This window comes from Protopterus annectens, chromosome 13.part0 (assembly GCF_019279795.1).
Source record: "Protopterus annectens isolate FY-2018-M chromosome 13.part0, PAN1.0, whole genome shotgun sequence".
Taxonomy (NCBI): Eukaryota; Metazoa; Chordata; order Ceratodontiformes; family Protopteridae; genus Protopterus; species Protopterus annectens.
This window is the reverse complement of record NC_056747.1, coordinates 1,233,778,629-1,233,796,183: the sequence shown is the minus strand read 5'-3', so window position 1 is coordinate 1,233,796,183 and position 17,555 is coordinate 1,233,778,629. Positions and strand designations below refer to the sequence as shown.

The window sequence follows — 17,555 nt, the reverse complement described above, 5'->3', positions numbered from 1 at the left end:
GTTCTCCCAGGTTGCCAAAACTAAATTAACATAAGTGTTTGTCACTGGGGTACCCATGTCCATACCTTTCAGTTGTAAAAATAGTCATTTTGAAACACAAATACATTATTTTCTAAAACCAATAAACAGTTCACAGATGGTATTTATTTCACAACTACTAAACTGTGAATAATATGTTAAAAATTCACTAACATTTTAAATTCCAATGTTATTAGGAATAACAGTAAATAAGGAATCAATGCCCTTAGTTACAAAATAAATTTTGTCTAATCCTTCAAAACTTTGGTTAAATGTATTCCAAAAATAACAGTGCCATAGCAAATCATTTGTATCATTTATATAGCTATGAGAAAAGGATAACATTCTTTTAATTTGTGATCAAGATAAATAGATATAGGTTGCGTTATCCAACCTCTGGAAGAGACGATTGGTCTCTCTGGTGGATTACAAAGATTTTTACTCTGTTACAAGTAAAGGGAGACTAGTATAAATATTAAAAATAGTTCTAGAAAATAAACTTTTCTTTGTCACAAGTGTGTTTATTGTAAATATATTTTAAAATGGAACTCTTTTAGACATCCTTTGACTGAAAAAATATTTACAGTTAATAGTTATTCTGATTGTGACTCGAAACATTTAGTTTATTTTAGTTTATTTAGCACAGTGTCAAGTTTGCACACCTTTTTATGTTGGTAAAATAGATTAGAAATTAAAGGAATGAATTAGCAGTTTTTTATCTGAAATTAGGGGAATGATCTTAACCAATGCTTTATATGAACATATTTCTGATACCAGTCATACGCATACATATGGTGTTAGAACTACTTCTGTTATATACCAAAGGTGGGGATATAAATCTTAGAACTGAACTCACTAAGTATAAATGGATTAATGAAGTTTGTGACAATTATTTTCCTGGTTTAAATGAATGTAACTCTTTAAAACCTGATAATTGATTGTGGGGCTAGACCATAGGTGTATTTCCGGTTTCCCATCCATTTGTTAGTATCCTGTATGCAGGCTTGAACTAGCAGCACTGAGCTTCTTAGGCAAGACAAAGAACCACTAAGCACGCAAGCAAGGCAGCACAGTATTGCAGTGGTTAGTATTGTTTCCACATAGTGAAAGGTTATGCGGTTCAATTTTTAGTTGTGGTGCATTCTGTGTGGAGTCTGTATATCCTCCTTGAGTAAGCTTGGTTTTACTCTGGGAGTTCTGGTTTCCTCCCACATTCCAAAGACATACAGTTTGGGGATTGAACAGATTAAATTTGTCGTAGGTGTGAGTGTTCATATGTGTGTATTGCATGGAAGCCCATTGGGTATATGCAAATGACCCCTTAAAAACATCAACTGTTTCAGCTATATGACTTCTGAATGTCCATAATTGTTTACTTTTTTAAGTCTTTATGGATACATTGAGGTTGTTAATAAAGGCAAACTTCACTAGCTGTGGACATGCATGTTTCGGCCTTCTTATGACTTCATCAGAAAGGCATAAGTGAACTGTTTGGCTAAACGTTTGAAAAACAGGGTCTTTAAACCCAGCTGATGTCCGTGGCCATTAAGGTGTCTGCAAAATATCTCAACTAACTTTCAAACCAAAGAATAAAAAGGTCACACAGACAAATCGAAAATTAGTAAAAACTGAAAGAAAAACATAGCCAAGCTAGAGTTTTAACTGTGTGCTACCTTAAACCTCCTCTTAATAGAGTGACCCCCTAAGGACATCATAGAATCTCAGGAGATTACTAGCCTATCATCCAGGAGGTCATTGTAACCCTAGCCATTTCAACCCAATGTAATACCATAGAAGTACTTGTCAATACCCAAGACTGCATTTAGTATTTCAGCTATATGACTTCTGCATGTCAATAACTTTTTACTTTTTCTTTTTGGTTGGATGGTACTTGGAATATTTAAAATGAAAAAGTAAAAATTCATGGACATTCAGAAGCCATATAGCTGAAACGCTTGATGTTTTTCTTGTAGATTTTACTAATTGGTTTGTTTGTGTGACCTTTTTTACTCTCTGGTGTGTCATGTGGAAGAATAACACTGGCAAGGTTAGCCACTTGGCAGTGTGAACATTGGCTCTACATGTTTGTCACTATTGATGTGGCACCCCCAACCCCACGTGAAAAAATGAGAAAAGGGATTGTAGATGTGTGTGTGTGTGTGTGTGTGTGTGTGTGTGTGTGTGTGTGTGTGTGTGTGTGTGTGTGTATGGGTTCACTTCAAAATCCTGAATCTCAAAATCCTGAAAGCTCAAAATACTGAAAACTCATAATACTAAAAAACATACAGGACACCAACACTGACTGTACTGCAGCAGAAATGCATACAGAAACAAAGAAAAGATAAACCATATCAATCTAAACCAACTGCATCCCCACACCCCCTGCTACTTAAATAGATCAACTCAGAGATCAAATTTCACTACACTAAGATTATGTTACAGTATAGTACATTAAAAGGGAACACGACTAAGGTTACAACAGGCAGTCATGAGGCATGTAATGGTATGTTTGCCATTTTCTTCTATGAGATGCGATCTCAGAGTTGATATATTTAAGTAGCAAGGGGGTGTGGGGGACACAGCCCCTACATGGGGGGTGCAGGGTGGCTTGCCCCCTGCTTATAGTTGGTTTAGACTGATATGGTTTATCATTTCTTTGTTTCTGTATGTATTTCTGCTGCAATACAGTCAGTGTTGGTGTCCTGTATGTTTTTCAGTATTATGAGATTCAGTTTTATGAGTTTTCAGTATTTTGAGTTTTCAGTATTTTGAGTTTTCAGTATTTTGAGTTTTCAGTATTTTGAGTTTTCAGTATTTTGAGCTTTCAGTATTTTGAGCTTTCAGGATTTTGAGCTTTCAGGATTTTGAGCTTCCAGGAGTTTGTGTATGTGTATATGTGTGTGTGTATATATATATATATATATATATATATATATATATATATATATATATATATATATATATTTATACATTAGCTGCATATTTCCTTTATCTTTTGATTTGTTCCTTTAACATTTTCAGATGGATGGATCATGTTCCATTCATCTGCACATGTATTCACATATATGCTGTATTATTGATTCTTGTTTGTTTTAAATATCTTATATGAATAGGCTCATAGGTGTGTACTAGGCCAATGGCCCTGGAGCCTTTACAAGCCTAGCCCATAGAAGTGCCCTGGCATCATGCCGCCACTAGTTCCCGGTGCCTCTATCAAGTAGAGCCACTGGAGTGATCCTTGGGCTGAACTTTCTGTTTCCCATCCACTCATCCAGATTTCTCTTGAAAAGGACCAGTGAGGTGCTCTGCTTAACATGTATGGGAAATCTATTCCAGGGCATGGGCAGTCTCTGGGTTATGAACCTGTCCCTCCAGCATGTTCTGTTGATTGTGGTAATGAGGTTGAGGTCCCTGGAGCATGTGGTACAGAGGAATTGTGATTTCTTTAGGTGTAACATTTCTAACAGGGATGGGTCAGACATGGCTTTGTAAGTCAAGCAGAGATTGCCTCTTAACAGACGATATGAGACTGAGAAAAGCTGGAGTTTTTTTGAGTCTGTCCATGTAGGGCATGTGTTTAAGGCCAAGGATGCTCTTCATAAGGTACTTTTTTGGCCTTTCCAGCTGTTGCAGGTGTTTAGTGAGGTACATGCCAAATGGGGCATTATACTCGATGACTGGTCTAATGAGGGAAGAGTAGCGAGAGATGATGACCTCTTTCTTCCTGGATGCAAAACCCTTGGTAATGAGATGTGCCACAAAAAAGGACTTTCTGACCACAGTGGCAATGTGGTTTTCGAAGGAGAGGTTGCTGTTAACCTGTGTCCCCAGATCTCTTATAACGCAAATGACTGCAAACTGGGAGCCATTATTAAATCCCCAAATGATGTGGATATTCTACAAAAGGGCCTTAAAGAAACAGATGCTTGGTGCCAGAGCCATGGACTCAAGCTTAATGCCAAGAAATGTATAGTTATCCCCTTTGGGGAAAAAACATGTACCCATGAATTACCACATAGGTGGCAGTACACTAAACACCGAAATCGTGATGAGAGACTTGGGGATACAGGGGGACAGTGGTCTCACCTTTGATAACCACATCACCACAACAGTCGGGGAATCCTTCTATGTGGCACACCTCATCACTAAGGGCTTTTCATCCAGAAAAAAGGAGGTCATTGTCCCACTGTACTCATCCCTCATTAGACCCATTATAGAGAACAATGCCCCATTTGGTATGTACCTCACAAGACATCTACAACAGCTGGAAAGGACGCAGAAATACCTCACTAAAAGAATCATAGGCCTAAAGCAGATGCTGTATGCTGACCATCTAAAAAAACCTCCAGCTATACTCTGTGGCATATCGTCTCCTCAGAGGCGATCTCTGCCTAACATACAAGGCCATGTCAAACCCTAAGCTGTTGGACATGTTCCACTTAAAGAAATCCCAATCTCACACACTCCAGGGATCTAAACCTTGTCATCACAATGAAGAAAACATGCTGGAGGGATAGGATCCTGACCCAGAGACTCCCCAACTCTGGAATAGACTACATGCAAGCAGAACATCTCCTTGGCCCTCTTCAAAAGGAACCTTGACGATTGGATGGGAGATAGGAAATTCACGCCAGGGATCACATCAGTCGCCCTACTAGACAAGGGTCCTGGGAAGTAAATATTGTGGGAAGAAATATCCAGGGAATTGTTATGGCTAGGCTTGTATAGGCCCTAAGGCCAGTAGCTAGTACCAACCTATGAACAGCTTCAGTGTTCAGTGGGCTACCATCAGTGTGGTAATTAGTGGGAACTGAGTTTTTTCCCTAAGGAAATGACACATTTTTTGGCATTAAGCTTAAGGCCATGGTTTCGACACCAGTCGTTGATCTCAGTGAGGCCTTTCTGTAGGATGTCTACATCACTTGGGGAGTTAATAATGGCTCCCAGCTTACAATAGTCAGCGAACATGGTCAGCCATAGTCCCTCTGTGTTGTTCTGAACTTTTGAGAAGTAGAGGCCAAACAGGAGAGGACCCAGGACCGATCCCTGTGGGACTCCACTCATGACTTGATGGCAGTCTGACTTGGAGTCTGCTACTTTCACACTCTGGGTTCTATCTGTGAGCCAATTTGCAACCCACCTAGTGATGTAGGGGTTGATGCCTAATTTGGTAAGTCTATCAATAATTCCTGAGTGAGGAATGGTATCAAAGGCCTTTTCCAGATTGAGGTAAGCTGTATGAACTGCCTTGCCCTCATCCACAGCTCTGGTGACTGACTCAAAGAAGTCAACCAGGTTGAGCAGGCATTATCTACCCTTCACAAAACCAAATTGTGTAGGATCCAACGTTTGGAGATTCCCTATATCCTTGTTAATTAGGTCCATGATGATGCACGGGATAGCCGTATATATCAGACTCATCAGGCGAATGGGGCGATAATTCCCAGGGTCTGTAGTCGCTCCCCCTTTATGGAGAGGGATGACTGTAGCAGTGCACCATTCTGTAGGGACAAAGCCTGAGGTGAGGCTGTGATTGAACAGGGCACACAGATGTGGTGCCAGTTCACTTTGTAGTTCATGTAGAACACAGCCAGGGATATTGTTGAGTCCCATGGAAGCTGTATTCATGGCCCTGGACAATGTAGCTTTAACCTGTACTGCAGTAATGCTGGGTGCCTGGTATTCTTCCGGTATTGTGATTGGTCCTTCAGGGGTAAGAGAGGGGTAAAGTTGGCACTGGATCTGTCAGCCAGGATTTTGGCAATATCTTTTGGCTCAGTATAGGAGGTATCATTGTGCAGTAACTCAAAGCAAATCTGAGTATTGCTGTGGAGATTCTTGATATAACTGTAGAAGGCTTTGTAATTGTTTTTAGTGTCTGCTGCAATTCTGCCTTCATAGCTAGCTTTAGCGGTTTTGATGCGGTATCTCAACTTTTTGTAGAAGCTAATAATGGAGTTTTTCCAGTCTTGGGACTTCACCTTTTTCTGCAAAAGTTTCTTCCTTCTGTTGTAGAGTTTGTTAATGGCAGGGGACCACCAGACTGTCCTCCTTTTTTTGGAGGAGAGCATCTTGGTTCTGTTGGGTATTGCTAAATTCCATGCATTTATGTACGTGTTCGTACAGTGCATTGGTGCATGATTTTGTGGTCATGCACCTATTTTCCATTTGCATGGGTGCCATGAAGTTAGTCACCTCTGTTTTCAGGAGCCCAAAGTCCACTTTGGAGAAGTTTTTCACGGTGGTTACATTTGCTGGTGGTATGGGTGAGATTTGGATTTCTATGGTAATTAATTTGTGGTCGGATCGAACCAGGGAGGAATTGACTATTGGTGTTAAGCAATGGTTGCCCATGTTAGTAATAACCAGGTCAAGGATTTTGCTTTCTCTAGTGGGGTAAGAATGAACTGGTCCAGCGCATTGGAATTGATGAATTCCAGGAAGCGTTGGGCAAGTATATTGGTGCATGAGTAGTTTTCCCAGTTGATGGAGGGGTAGTTGAAGTCACCCAGTATGAGAGTGTTGGGTTGGACCCTAATAGTTTTCAGGGTGTTTAGGAACATGAAATGAGAGTCTTGGGACATGGTTGGGTTTCTATACAGGCTATGGTCTGAATCGCCATCTTACCCACTGTTAGTTGTACCTGAAGTATCTCCAATGCGTTATGCTGGGCTACTAGTCTGGAGGTGTACATATCCTTTATGAATATGGAGACGCCACCGCCTTTGGAGCTTCGGTCCATTTTCTAGGGCCGAAAGGTGTGGAATGAGTTATAGCCTGGTAGTGCAGGGATGCTTTCTGCTGCTTTAAACCAGGTCTCCGTTACAGCACACATGCCAATGTTCTCCATTTTGAGGAGTGCTTCGAGTGAGTGCATCTTGAGATTTAGACTTCTAGCGCTGAGCAGCATGACCCTTAGATTGCATTTATTTATAGCTATTACGGTGGTAATTTGGTCTTTGGAACACCACCTAAAAAAGGCAGTATAGGGGTGGCAAGAGCCTTGGCCAGTATCTGGAAATGTAGGGGTGACAGATGCAGGCAGTCTCTGGCAAAGCATCGTGGTCTGTCAATCATGTCATCCCAAGCAGACAGATACTGGATCCTCTTAGAATGACACCAGAAACTTAGCCAATTGTTTAAGTCAATCATTTTCTGCATCATTCTGGATGAAGGTAGGATGCTGCTCAGGGCTAGGGTCGTACCAGCCTGGGCCACATAATCCGAGAGCTCCTCCATGTCTCTTTTCATGTAGTTTAGGGAGGTACATCTCAGGTCATTCACACCTACATGGACAGTGACAGAGTCATACTTGTATTTGTTGTGGAGAGACTTGAATGTGTGTGTTGTGTCAGATCTTGGCACCCAACAGACAGCTGACTGTTACCTTCCCCTTATTCAACCTAGTGAGTGGGACATCAGTGTGCCTCACTGTCGAGTCACCTATGATTAGTGTATCGGGCAAGCTGTTTTGCCTTAGGGGCTTAGGTTGAGGGGCAAACTGTGAAGGTGAGCTATGTGTCTTGTGATTTGTGCTGTGTTGTGGTCGAGTGCGTTTCTGATTTGGAGGTGTCTGCTGTTTGGGTAGATTTTGATTGAGAGCCTCCGCAAAGGTGGGAGTGTGGTTTGTGTTTTTATGTGAGAGCTGTGATGGTGGGTGTTCTGGAGGGCAATGTGTTCCATGTGGTGTGGTACAGGTGTTGACCTTCTCTTCACCAGGTGGCTGGTGAGTGCATGTCTTCCAGTTTGGAGATATAAGTTCATCATGTCTGAGTTTTGGGCGGTAAGTGGAGAGGGTTGTCTGTAAACATGAGGCAGTTGCTACACTGCCTCAGAATGCCCACGTTCACCAGGTTAATAGGAGAAACCACAGGGAACTGACCTTTAGACATGCCAGGAGGGATGGTCATTATTAAGTACTGGAGCTGTTTCCTTATAGGACGTTTAGTACTGTTAGCACTTATGTGTGCTACAATAAGTGCTACAAGATACCAGATGAAGTGCTAGTTAAATGCAAGAGAGAAGAGAACTAGCAAGATCTAAGGGAAAAAATGAAGAGCAGACTTTCTGGCACCGGTAATAGTTTACTGTAGCTTAGTGGCACTGCACGGTGCACAAACCCATGCAAACACTGGCTTTTAAAGCAGAAAGTTGAAAGTGAGCTAGAAACCACTCCTCTTGTGGTAGATAGGCTACCTAGTGCTTACCACTCTCACTGATAAGCTGAGAGGCTTCCCTCTAACACAGAGAGGTCTGGGGAACTCAGAAACTACAGTACAGTTCTGAATACAGCAAATCTGTGTCTGGACTACTCTAGTAACAGGTAAGGCAGGAAAATAAACTAAAACTTTTTTTTTTGTAATATAACAGTAGCAAGCGAGCAAACTGATTTAAACAAATTAACCAATTAACCAATAATAAAGCTCAAAACTGAGCACTGTTCCAGCAGTCTTCAATAAGACAAGATGTTGTGTGATCCTATCTCGCCTACATTCTGTACTGATGGGCTCGGAGCCGATCCCTCGGCTCCGACTCGGCACGCTATGCTATAGAGCGAAGCCTCTTATTGGCTGAGCTATTCTCTATCCCAGGATGCACCACCACTAATCCCCCAGATCTCGTTTGCCGCTTACAAGCTAGGACGTGGTCTCAAACTTGGCTGTGCTAAGTACTGTTTTTTCTAAAGTTTCCTGTCAGGAAATTCCTTATTCTTACCCAAAAGCTGTTTTAACAGCTATTGCTGTTGTACGAGTGTGTTTTGGTACATTTTTTTTTGTGGTAAATTGTGTGTTTGTTCAAGGGAAAGGTTTCCCGTTTAAGTTAGAGGGGCCTTCCCCTATTCTTCAGCTAGTTTCTCTTATTTTTTCAAGGAGGTCAAGTACCTGTTTAAGTTAGAGGGTCTTGGCCCTCCTTTTTAGTGTTTTCTGATATTGTATTGTATCGTTTTTAAAAAAAAAAAAAAAAAAAAAAAGTTAAATTTTTTGTATTGTGGTAAAATCTTTGTTCTGACTAAATAGTGCTTCTTTCCACTGTTTTAGTTATTTTTGATAGGCATTATGTCAAAAGAACATAGACCCTTAGGGTTCAAAAAGTGCACGAGGTGCAGTTATAAGATGTCTATAACTGATGACCACTCCTCGTGCGTATATTGTTTAGGTGCCAAGCACTTACAGGAGTCCTGTAGTGTGTGTCACGCCTTTTCATCTAGAGTCCTCCAAGAGAGGAAGAATAAATTAATATTGAAAGGGCTGATTAAACCCTCCTTCGAGGAGGCTTTATCTTCCTCATCCTCTCCTACTAAGAAGAAGAAAGCGTCGGCTCCGACCAGCCCATCGGAACCGACTGCTAAGAAACCTAAGCAGGCTTCTCCATCGGCTCCACGGACTTCGGAGCCGAGGGCGGAACGGTCTGCCTCGATGCCTCCAGTCTCGACTCCTCTGGTTTCGGAGCCGAGGACTGGGGCGTCGAGGCGGGTCACCTTCATCGGCTCCACTGATTTTGGAGCCGATGAGGGTTGCCGGCTCAGACTCTTCCCCTTCGGCGCCGAAGCCCTCCTCGGCACCGAGGGAAATTGTTTTGGGATCTCCCTCGGAACCGATATTGGTCGAGTCCATTCAGAGCCGGTCCCCCAGTCCTTTGGAGCCGATGGAGAAGTCGGTTCGGACCCGATCGGTTTCATCTGGATCCTCAAAGATGTCTGATTCGGACATAGACAGGGTGCTCCTAAGACTTTTCCAGTCTCCTGTGTTCCAAAAGTTAGTTTCGGCTGCAGCCCATTCGGCTTCGGAGCCGATGGCCCACCCTGTAGTTATGGTTCCTCCTCCAACAGCCTCGGCACCGTTGGAGCCGGTGCTGGTGGAGCCAATGGAGGTTTTCGGGTCAGCCCCGACCCTTACTCCAACCCCGGCTCTCGAGTCGGAGTTCGGTACGCGGACCTCCTCTGTCGGCCCCGGGGGGGACGCTTCGGGACTGATGTTTTCGGTCCCAAGCCTTCCTCTCGGTGCGTCGGCTGCGGGGGTACCGTCTACTGTTGTGGCCATGGGGGTTGGACCTTCCCAGGATTCTGGTGGTCCGGCCTTCAGGGCCATGAGGAGTGCGTTAGCCAAATCTTCTTTGGCTACCTCCACGGTCTCACCAGCACCTTCCCTGTATACGGAGACTGGGTCTTTGGCAGTCCCCCTGTCCTTAGACAGCGGAGCCCCGGGGCCTGCGGTCACCCCCACTGGGGGTTCCCCCCCTCCTGGAGGTCCCTCTGAAGCTTCTTCAGAGGAACCCCCAAGGAAAAGATCGTGCAAGAGGAAGCACGTTGACTCCCCCGATGAGTCTCTCACGTCAGACACTGATCTTGATGATGCAGAGGGGTCCCCTAAGTCGTCCTCAGATGATGTCTCCTTTGCAGACATCCTGGAAGCCCTCAAACAACGAGGCGGCTGGCATTCCAAACCCCTTCTGCTGACGAGTCGGTGTTCCTTAAGGCCTTCGGGGCTCAGCCCTCCACCTCCTGGGTGTCTCCGCCCTTCGACGAGCTCCTAGATTTGATCTGTCGAAGGGCGTGGGAACACCCAGACTCTGTGGAACCGGTGCCTGCTCGCCCAAATAAGTTCCTGTCAGCACCCCCAGAGAAGGAGTTTTTGATGAAAGGTGTGGCTGTAGATGCCTTGGTGGTGGCATCTGCTACCCAACAAGATGTAGCAGAGGCTTCGACGTCCGTCCATCCTCCTAATAAGGAGTCTAGGAGCATGGATCGGTACGGCAAGCGCACCCTCAGTTCAGTGGCCTTTACCTTAAGATCACTGAACTACTTAACGCACTTCACCAGGTTTCAGAGGGATCTGATCAAGGAGCTTTCAGATACCCTCTTGGGTAACCTACCTGAGCAGCTGGCCCAGACGGTTGGCTCTCAGTTGGCTACGCTGTCATCCATATCAAACTCGTCCATGAGGCTCATTTCATATGCGGCCGAGGGGGCGAGTAGAGCGGCGGGTACAGGTATTGCTCTACGGAGGCAAGCCTGGCTCTGCCTGTGTCATTTTGTGGAAGCCTTCAAGTCTTCCTTTGCCGACGCTCCCTTTGATGGGTCCTCTTTGTTTGGACCCAAGGTAAAGGACACATTGACCCGCTGCGAGCAAGAAGGTAAGACTTTGACTGCCGTAGGGGCATGATTTTCCACTCCCTTTCGGCCTTAACCCAAGGCTAAAAGAGGAGGGAAAATGTGGTTCCGTAGATCTCAGAAGTCTTATCCCTCACAGCAGGACGATCCCCCTTCTAGAGGCAGAGGAGGGGGAAATTCTTCTGGAAGATGCCGTCCCAGAGGCGGCAGAGGCCCCCGCAACACTGGAGACCGCGAGTCCTTTCGTGGCTCTTCAGCCTTTCACAATCCCTGAGGGATTGCCCGACTGTGCAGCTCCGGAGCCAGTCGGGGGTCATTTTTCGAGGCACCTAAAAGCCTGGGAAGGTATCACTCAGGACCGATGGGTGCTTCGAATTATCGCCGGAGGTTACGCCATTCCCTTTTCTCACTCCCCACCTCCGTCCAAAAAAATCCTGGACCCGCCACCCAGTCAACGGGAAATTGCAGCCTTAGAAGTCTCAAAGCTGCTTCAAAAAGGAGTCATCCAACCGGTCCCCGCAGACCAGATCGGATTAGGGACTTACTCAAGATTCTTTTTGGTGCCAAAAAAGACCGAGGACTTGAGGCCCATTTTGGATCTCAGCATTCTAAATCGTTCAGTCAAAAAGTCCAAGTTCCAAATGGTCACCCTACAATCCATTCTCCCACTGCTGGAGAAAGGTGTTTGGATGTGCTCCATAGATCTCAAGGACGCTTATTACCACATTATGGTACATCAAGCGTCCAGGAGACATCTGTGCTTCAGCCTAGGAGGCAGTCATTTTCAGTTCTGCGCGCTGCCCTTTGGTCTCACCACAGCCCCCAGGGTGTTCACCAAATGTTTGGCGGTCGTGACTGCTCACCTGAGAAGTCTAGGATTCCAGGTGTTTCCGTATCTAGACGACTGGCTCCTAACTGCCACCTCCAAGCATCTACTATTGCAGAACCTACAAGCCACTATATCACTGGGCACTTCCCTTGGAATCACCTTCAATTGGCCAAAGTCTGTGTTGCTGCCATCTCAACGCATAAGATTCATCGGAGTAGAGATAAACTCAAACCAAATGCGAGTCTATCTTCCTACAGAAAGTATACAAACCATACAGGCTCAAGTTCGAGCCTTACTTCTCAGATCCAAAGCCCCAGCCAGAATGGTCCTGCAGCTATTGGGATCTATGTCCTCCACGGTTCTTCTAGTTCCCCTAGCAAGGTTGCACATGAGAATTCTCCAGTGGCTTCTTTCAACACAGTGGTCCTTTCAGGATCTCCCTCAAAGTCACCTCATATGGATCACGGAAACCTGCAAACGGGACCTTCGCTGGTGGCTGGTGCCCTCCAATCTGGATCAGGGACGATCCTTTGTTCCACCTCCTCCTGTGGCCACTTTGACTACGGACGCCTCCCAGATGGGGTGGGGGGGGCATTCCCTGGGCAGGTCAGTCCAAGGCAAATGGCATTCGGAAGAGAGCCTCCTTCATATCAACATTTTAGAAATGAGGGCGGTGTTTCTGTCCCTACAAGCCCTTCACGATTACCTCCCTCAGGGCGTAATTGCCGTTCACTCCGACAACATGTCAGTAGTCTGGTACCTGAACAAGCAGGGAGGGACCAGATGCTACCCTCTTTGCAGAGAGGCCATGAGAGTTTGGGAATGGGCAGTGTCGACCAAACGATTTCTAGTGGCGACTCATATCCCTGGCAAGTCCAATGTGATAGCCAACAGACTGAGCAGAACTATCCTCTCTCCTCACGAGTGGTCTCTGAACAATACGGTTGCAACTCAGATTTTCAGCAAATGGGGAATTCCTTGTTGCGACCTCTTCGCAACCCCGCTGAACGCGAAGTGCAAAAAGTTCTTCTCCCTCACTCCGGCTCCGGGGGAGAGCCCTATGGACGCACTAGCCCATCCTTGACCCACCGGCTTGCTATACGCTTTTCCCCCAGTTCCCCTCCTTCCCAGAGTGATCCAAAAGGCGTCTCACTTGGGGAGCAAAATGATCTTAGTTGCTCCTTACTGGCCTCATCAGGTATGGTTCCCCTATCTTCGGAAATATGCACTGGACGGTCCATGGTTCCTGGATCAGATCCCAGACCTATTAGTTCATCAGTCGGGACTACTCTACCAGTCCCTCCACACCTTGAAATTAACAGCTTGGCTCCTCCTCTTCCGACTATAGTCAGGAATCATACCTTAGACCCGGAAGTCATACATATCTTATCTTCGGCCCACAAGTCTGCCACTAAGAAATTGTATTCTAGCAAATGGAAGAGATTTGCTATTTGGGCTCAACTCCGGGGTCTGGATCCCATCCACTATTCCTGTATCGGAAGTCCTGAAATTTCTAACTTCCCTATTCAATCAAGGTTCTTCAGTCTCTACCATCAAGGTTCAATTGGCAGCTATTTCCAATTTTCATGAATCTATGAACCCACCTTTAATGAGCAACAGATTGTGTAAGACCTTCATGAAAGGTGCTGCGCTTTTACGACCTCCGATTTCTCATCCTGCTCCTCCATGGGATCTCGATGTGGTGTTACGTGCCTTAACTTCCTCCCCCTTCGAACCGGCAGCAACATGTGATTTGAAATTTCTATCGTGGAAAACTGCCTTTCTGGTCGCGATTACTTCTGCCAGAAGGGTTTCAGAGCTTCAAGCTTTGTCTGTAAAACCTCCGTACCTGTTTTTTCACAAAGATAGAGTATCTATCAGGCCAAATCCATCCTTTGTCCCTAAAGTTTGTTCCAGTTTTTGTCTACAACAGTCATTAGAACTTCCAGTTTTCTTTCCAAAGTACTCAAACAAAGTGGAATACATATTCCACACATTAGATGTCCACAGGCAATTGCGTTTTTATTTAGATAGGACCAAACAAACAAGGAAAACAGATCAATTGTTTGTGTCCTTTTCGGATAATAAATTGGGCAAAGCCGTCACAAAGGTCACTATTGCCAAATGGATCAGGGACTGTATTAGTCAAGCTTATTCCTCTTCTAATAAAGAGCTTACGACCTCTGTCAAGGCTCACTCTACAAGAGCTATGGCTACTTCAATAGCATTCCATTCTAAGCTTGCCATTAGTGACATTTGTGCTGCGGCTACGTGGTCTTCCCCGCACACTTTCATTTCCCACTACACATTGGATGTGGCATCTCAGGGGCGAGCTTCATTTGGTTCCACAGTGCTCAGGAGTGTTTTCCAGTGAGCCACCCAGGATTTAGGTGCTAGGGACGCTGTCCCATCAGTACAGAATGTAGGCGAGATAGGATCACATAACATCTTTTAGTTATGTACTTACCATAAATTTAGATGTTTGGGATCCATCTCGCCTACATTCCCAATAACCCACACTCCTTCCCCCTTCCTTGGAGATCAGAAGAGATCGGACGGTCCGAATCCTATTGTTTCATCTTGAAACATCTGGCAATGTTATATAAACAAGTTATGTATGTGTGCATGAATGCGGACAAACAAGATCTGGGGGATTAGTGGTGGTGCATCCTGGGATAGAGAATAGCTCAGTCAGTAAGAGGCTTCGCTCTATAGCATAGCGTGCCAAGTCGGAGCCGAGGGATCGGCTCCGAGCCCATCAGTACAGAATGTAGGCGAGATGGATCCCAAACATCTAAAGTTATGGTAAGTACATAACTAAAAGTTTTAGCTGCACACTCCTGCCACTAGGGTGCAGCGAAACCTTCTCCAAAAAAAGATGGCCTGGATTAGTGCTTAAGTTATACAAACAAAGCTAGATTCAGCGGGTCTAAATCTAGTCTATGCTACAGCAAGCAAGCCACACCAATTTCAGAAAGAAACAGTTCAAATAAGCAGGCACAATAAGCCTTTATCCAGAAATTCCCAGCTCAGAAGGGCAGAATCTACCCTCTCTTCCCACAAGAGTGCAGACCACAAACCTCCTTAATGTAAAATAACTGGCCTGAAGCCCAAGTGCTTAAACCAGAACTAAGACGCTTTTAGAATAACAGACACTAAGTCTTCAATCAGCAACTCCCAGCTTAGAAGGATGCAAGCTACCTCTCCTGCCACAACAGTGCAGACCGCAAACCTTCTTAATGTAAAACAACTGGCCTGAAGCCCAAGTGCTTAAACCAAAAGGCTTAGAATAACAGTTACAGTTTAATCAAGGTACTAACAAGCAGTAATAAATGCAGCAGAATAAATGCAATTGAATATTTTTAAGAATAGGCAGCAAAAGCAAAATAAAGTAATAAAGTAGGAAAAAACACAAATACAGTAAAAGCAGATTAATAAAGTGCAATTTTTTTTTGGTTAAGTGGGAAGGGATGAAACATGATAATTTAAGGTTGATAAACTAAGGGGGTGGGCCTTCCCAAATGATCTCTTTCTACTCAGTAGAATAAGCTGATGAGATGGGACTGGGAGGAGTGTCCAAAATGAGAGTTATAGTAGGGGTGGACAACTCAAAAGCCACCAAATTTAAGAACACAACAAGAACTGGACGGATGGGTCAGGAACTCTTAAAACTCCAACATAACAGAAAAATGTAATACTAGAATAAGATGCAAAATAGAAGTGATCAAACCTTAAATACATTAAATAAAGAATGGTATCTTAATGTATTTTATTGCTGCTTTGTTTTGATTTCTTTTGTAAACTGCATGTATTGTATAATATACTTTTACATCTAATAAAGTGTCACTACACTTTGTTGATGTACTTTCTGGGCTATAACTGTAAATTTGCACTTTATTGTCCTGTGCAGTTATCTGTTTAACAAACTCCAGACTCCAGCTATTTCACTTTGTTGTGTGTTTTTTTTTTTGTTTGTTTGTTTGTTTAGGTGAAAGTGGAGCAGGCAAAACGGAGGCCAGCAAATACATCATGCAGTATATAGCAGCTATCACTAACCCCAGCCAAAGGGCTGAGGTCGAGAGGTAAGAATATTACAAAATATGTCAGAATAATTTAAAGTGACCCTTTCAAGTTTTTATATGCATCATGGCACTTGGTAGATTGAGTTCCAAGGTGCATTTTCTTGTCTGTCATTCCAATTTCATGTAGACGGCCTCTTATATTAAAAAAAAAAGCCCCAAACTTTTTATTAAGGAGTAGCCCACATGTATGAACTTTATCCCATGTGACATAACCATAGGGATAATGGTGTAAGACCATTAACTAAAACTGCTGTTATGTCAGACTTATAAGCACAAAAATCAAAATATAATTTAACTACCTTAATTTGGGACCAGTTCCCAACAGGAGGAACTTTAACCACAAAATGAGAAACTAACTATGTGATAACAGGGGACCATAAGAGGTAGACAACCATGTAAATGGTGGCAAGAACTTTTAAGAGTTCTTAATAATGACCACCTCCCAAATCAAGCAGGCCATACATGAACCCTGGTATAAATTTGTCTACCTATCCTATAATCAAGATTAGCCTGAAATGAAGACAAAGTAGTAGTTTGCTTGACTTGTAGTTGTAACTTTTTCCATAGGTTGTGAATACATTGAGAGAGGAACTTAGCCCTCAAGTCATGTTTATTCATAAGAAATGTTTGCCTACAGCGCTATGTAGCACACATATTTGCTCATGGGGCAGATTTAGTATTAAATAAATTTAGAATAAATCCCATCAGGTTGTTTCCTTTGATGTCCTCAGCCATTCCTGTATTCCTATTATTCCACCAGGGCCTGATTTTTTGGGGCTACTACAGTGGATCACTCTTCTATGAGATTGCCCTGCTGCTAGTTCACTGCTGATTTAATCCATTGGACACTTAAGGAAGTGGTTTTAACAAGATCCCTGAGGCATGCAGTGACGATTGTGTGGCTCTAAGCATAACCAATGAACCCTGTAGTCTCTGGGGGCCACCTGTTCCTGGGAGGGAGGGGGCAAACACACCAGGTTATCTTATCTTGATATTTTGTGTCATGCCTGTCAAACCAACTCAAGGTAGTACAGCAATCTTGTATACTTAATAAACCAGGTGGGTAATAACTCTTATTTATATCTCCTTTAAAATTCAACGATATCTTTGGTTATAGTAACAGTGTTTTATCAAGTAACACGCTTCACAATTCCATTAAATATTTTACCACTGACATAGTGCCCCTGACTAAGTTAAACCCTGCTGGTGGATATTCTCTACATAGACAGGTTTAGGTACCTACATTACCCGTGTATACAGGTGGGGGCCCCTTAATTATTCTTGACTGTGTGAAGGCCACACAAAAGCTGCTGCTGGCACAGTAAAATTAGGAGAAAACAATGCATTAATTTCCTGTTTACGGTCTTTAACTTAAAGAGGACTGTGAAATGATGCTGTTAGGTTCAGAATAGTGCCACAATTTATAGCAGAATAAAGGCTCAAAATCAGGAACATGTTTTAAATATTACTCTAATTCACTTAAAAAATTAATTGAATAAAATTTTTTGCATCAACA

The 17,555-nt window shown here is 43.8% G+C and overlaps 1 protein-coding gene across 1 annotated transcript in view; it reads left to right on the top strand.

Annotated features, from left to right (window-relative positions):
- MYO1D (myosin ID) overlaps window positions 1-17,555 on the top strand; it is a 2,136,961-nt gene that overhangs the window by 583,147 nt on the left and 1,536,259 nt on the right. Inside the window, exon 3 of the mRNA XM_044055239.1 lies at window positions 15,946-16,039. Within this exon, the coding sequence (XP_043911174.1) occupies window positions 15,946-16,039 (94 nt within the window). The remainder of the gene's footprint in view (window positions 1-15,945; window positions 16,040-17,555) is intronic.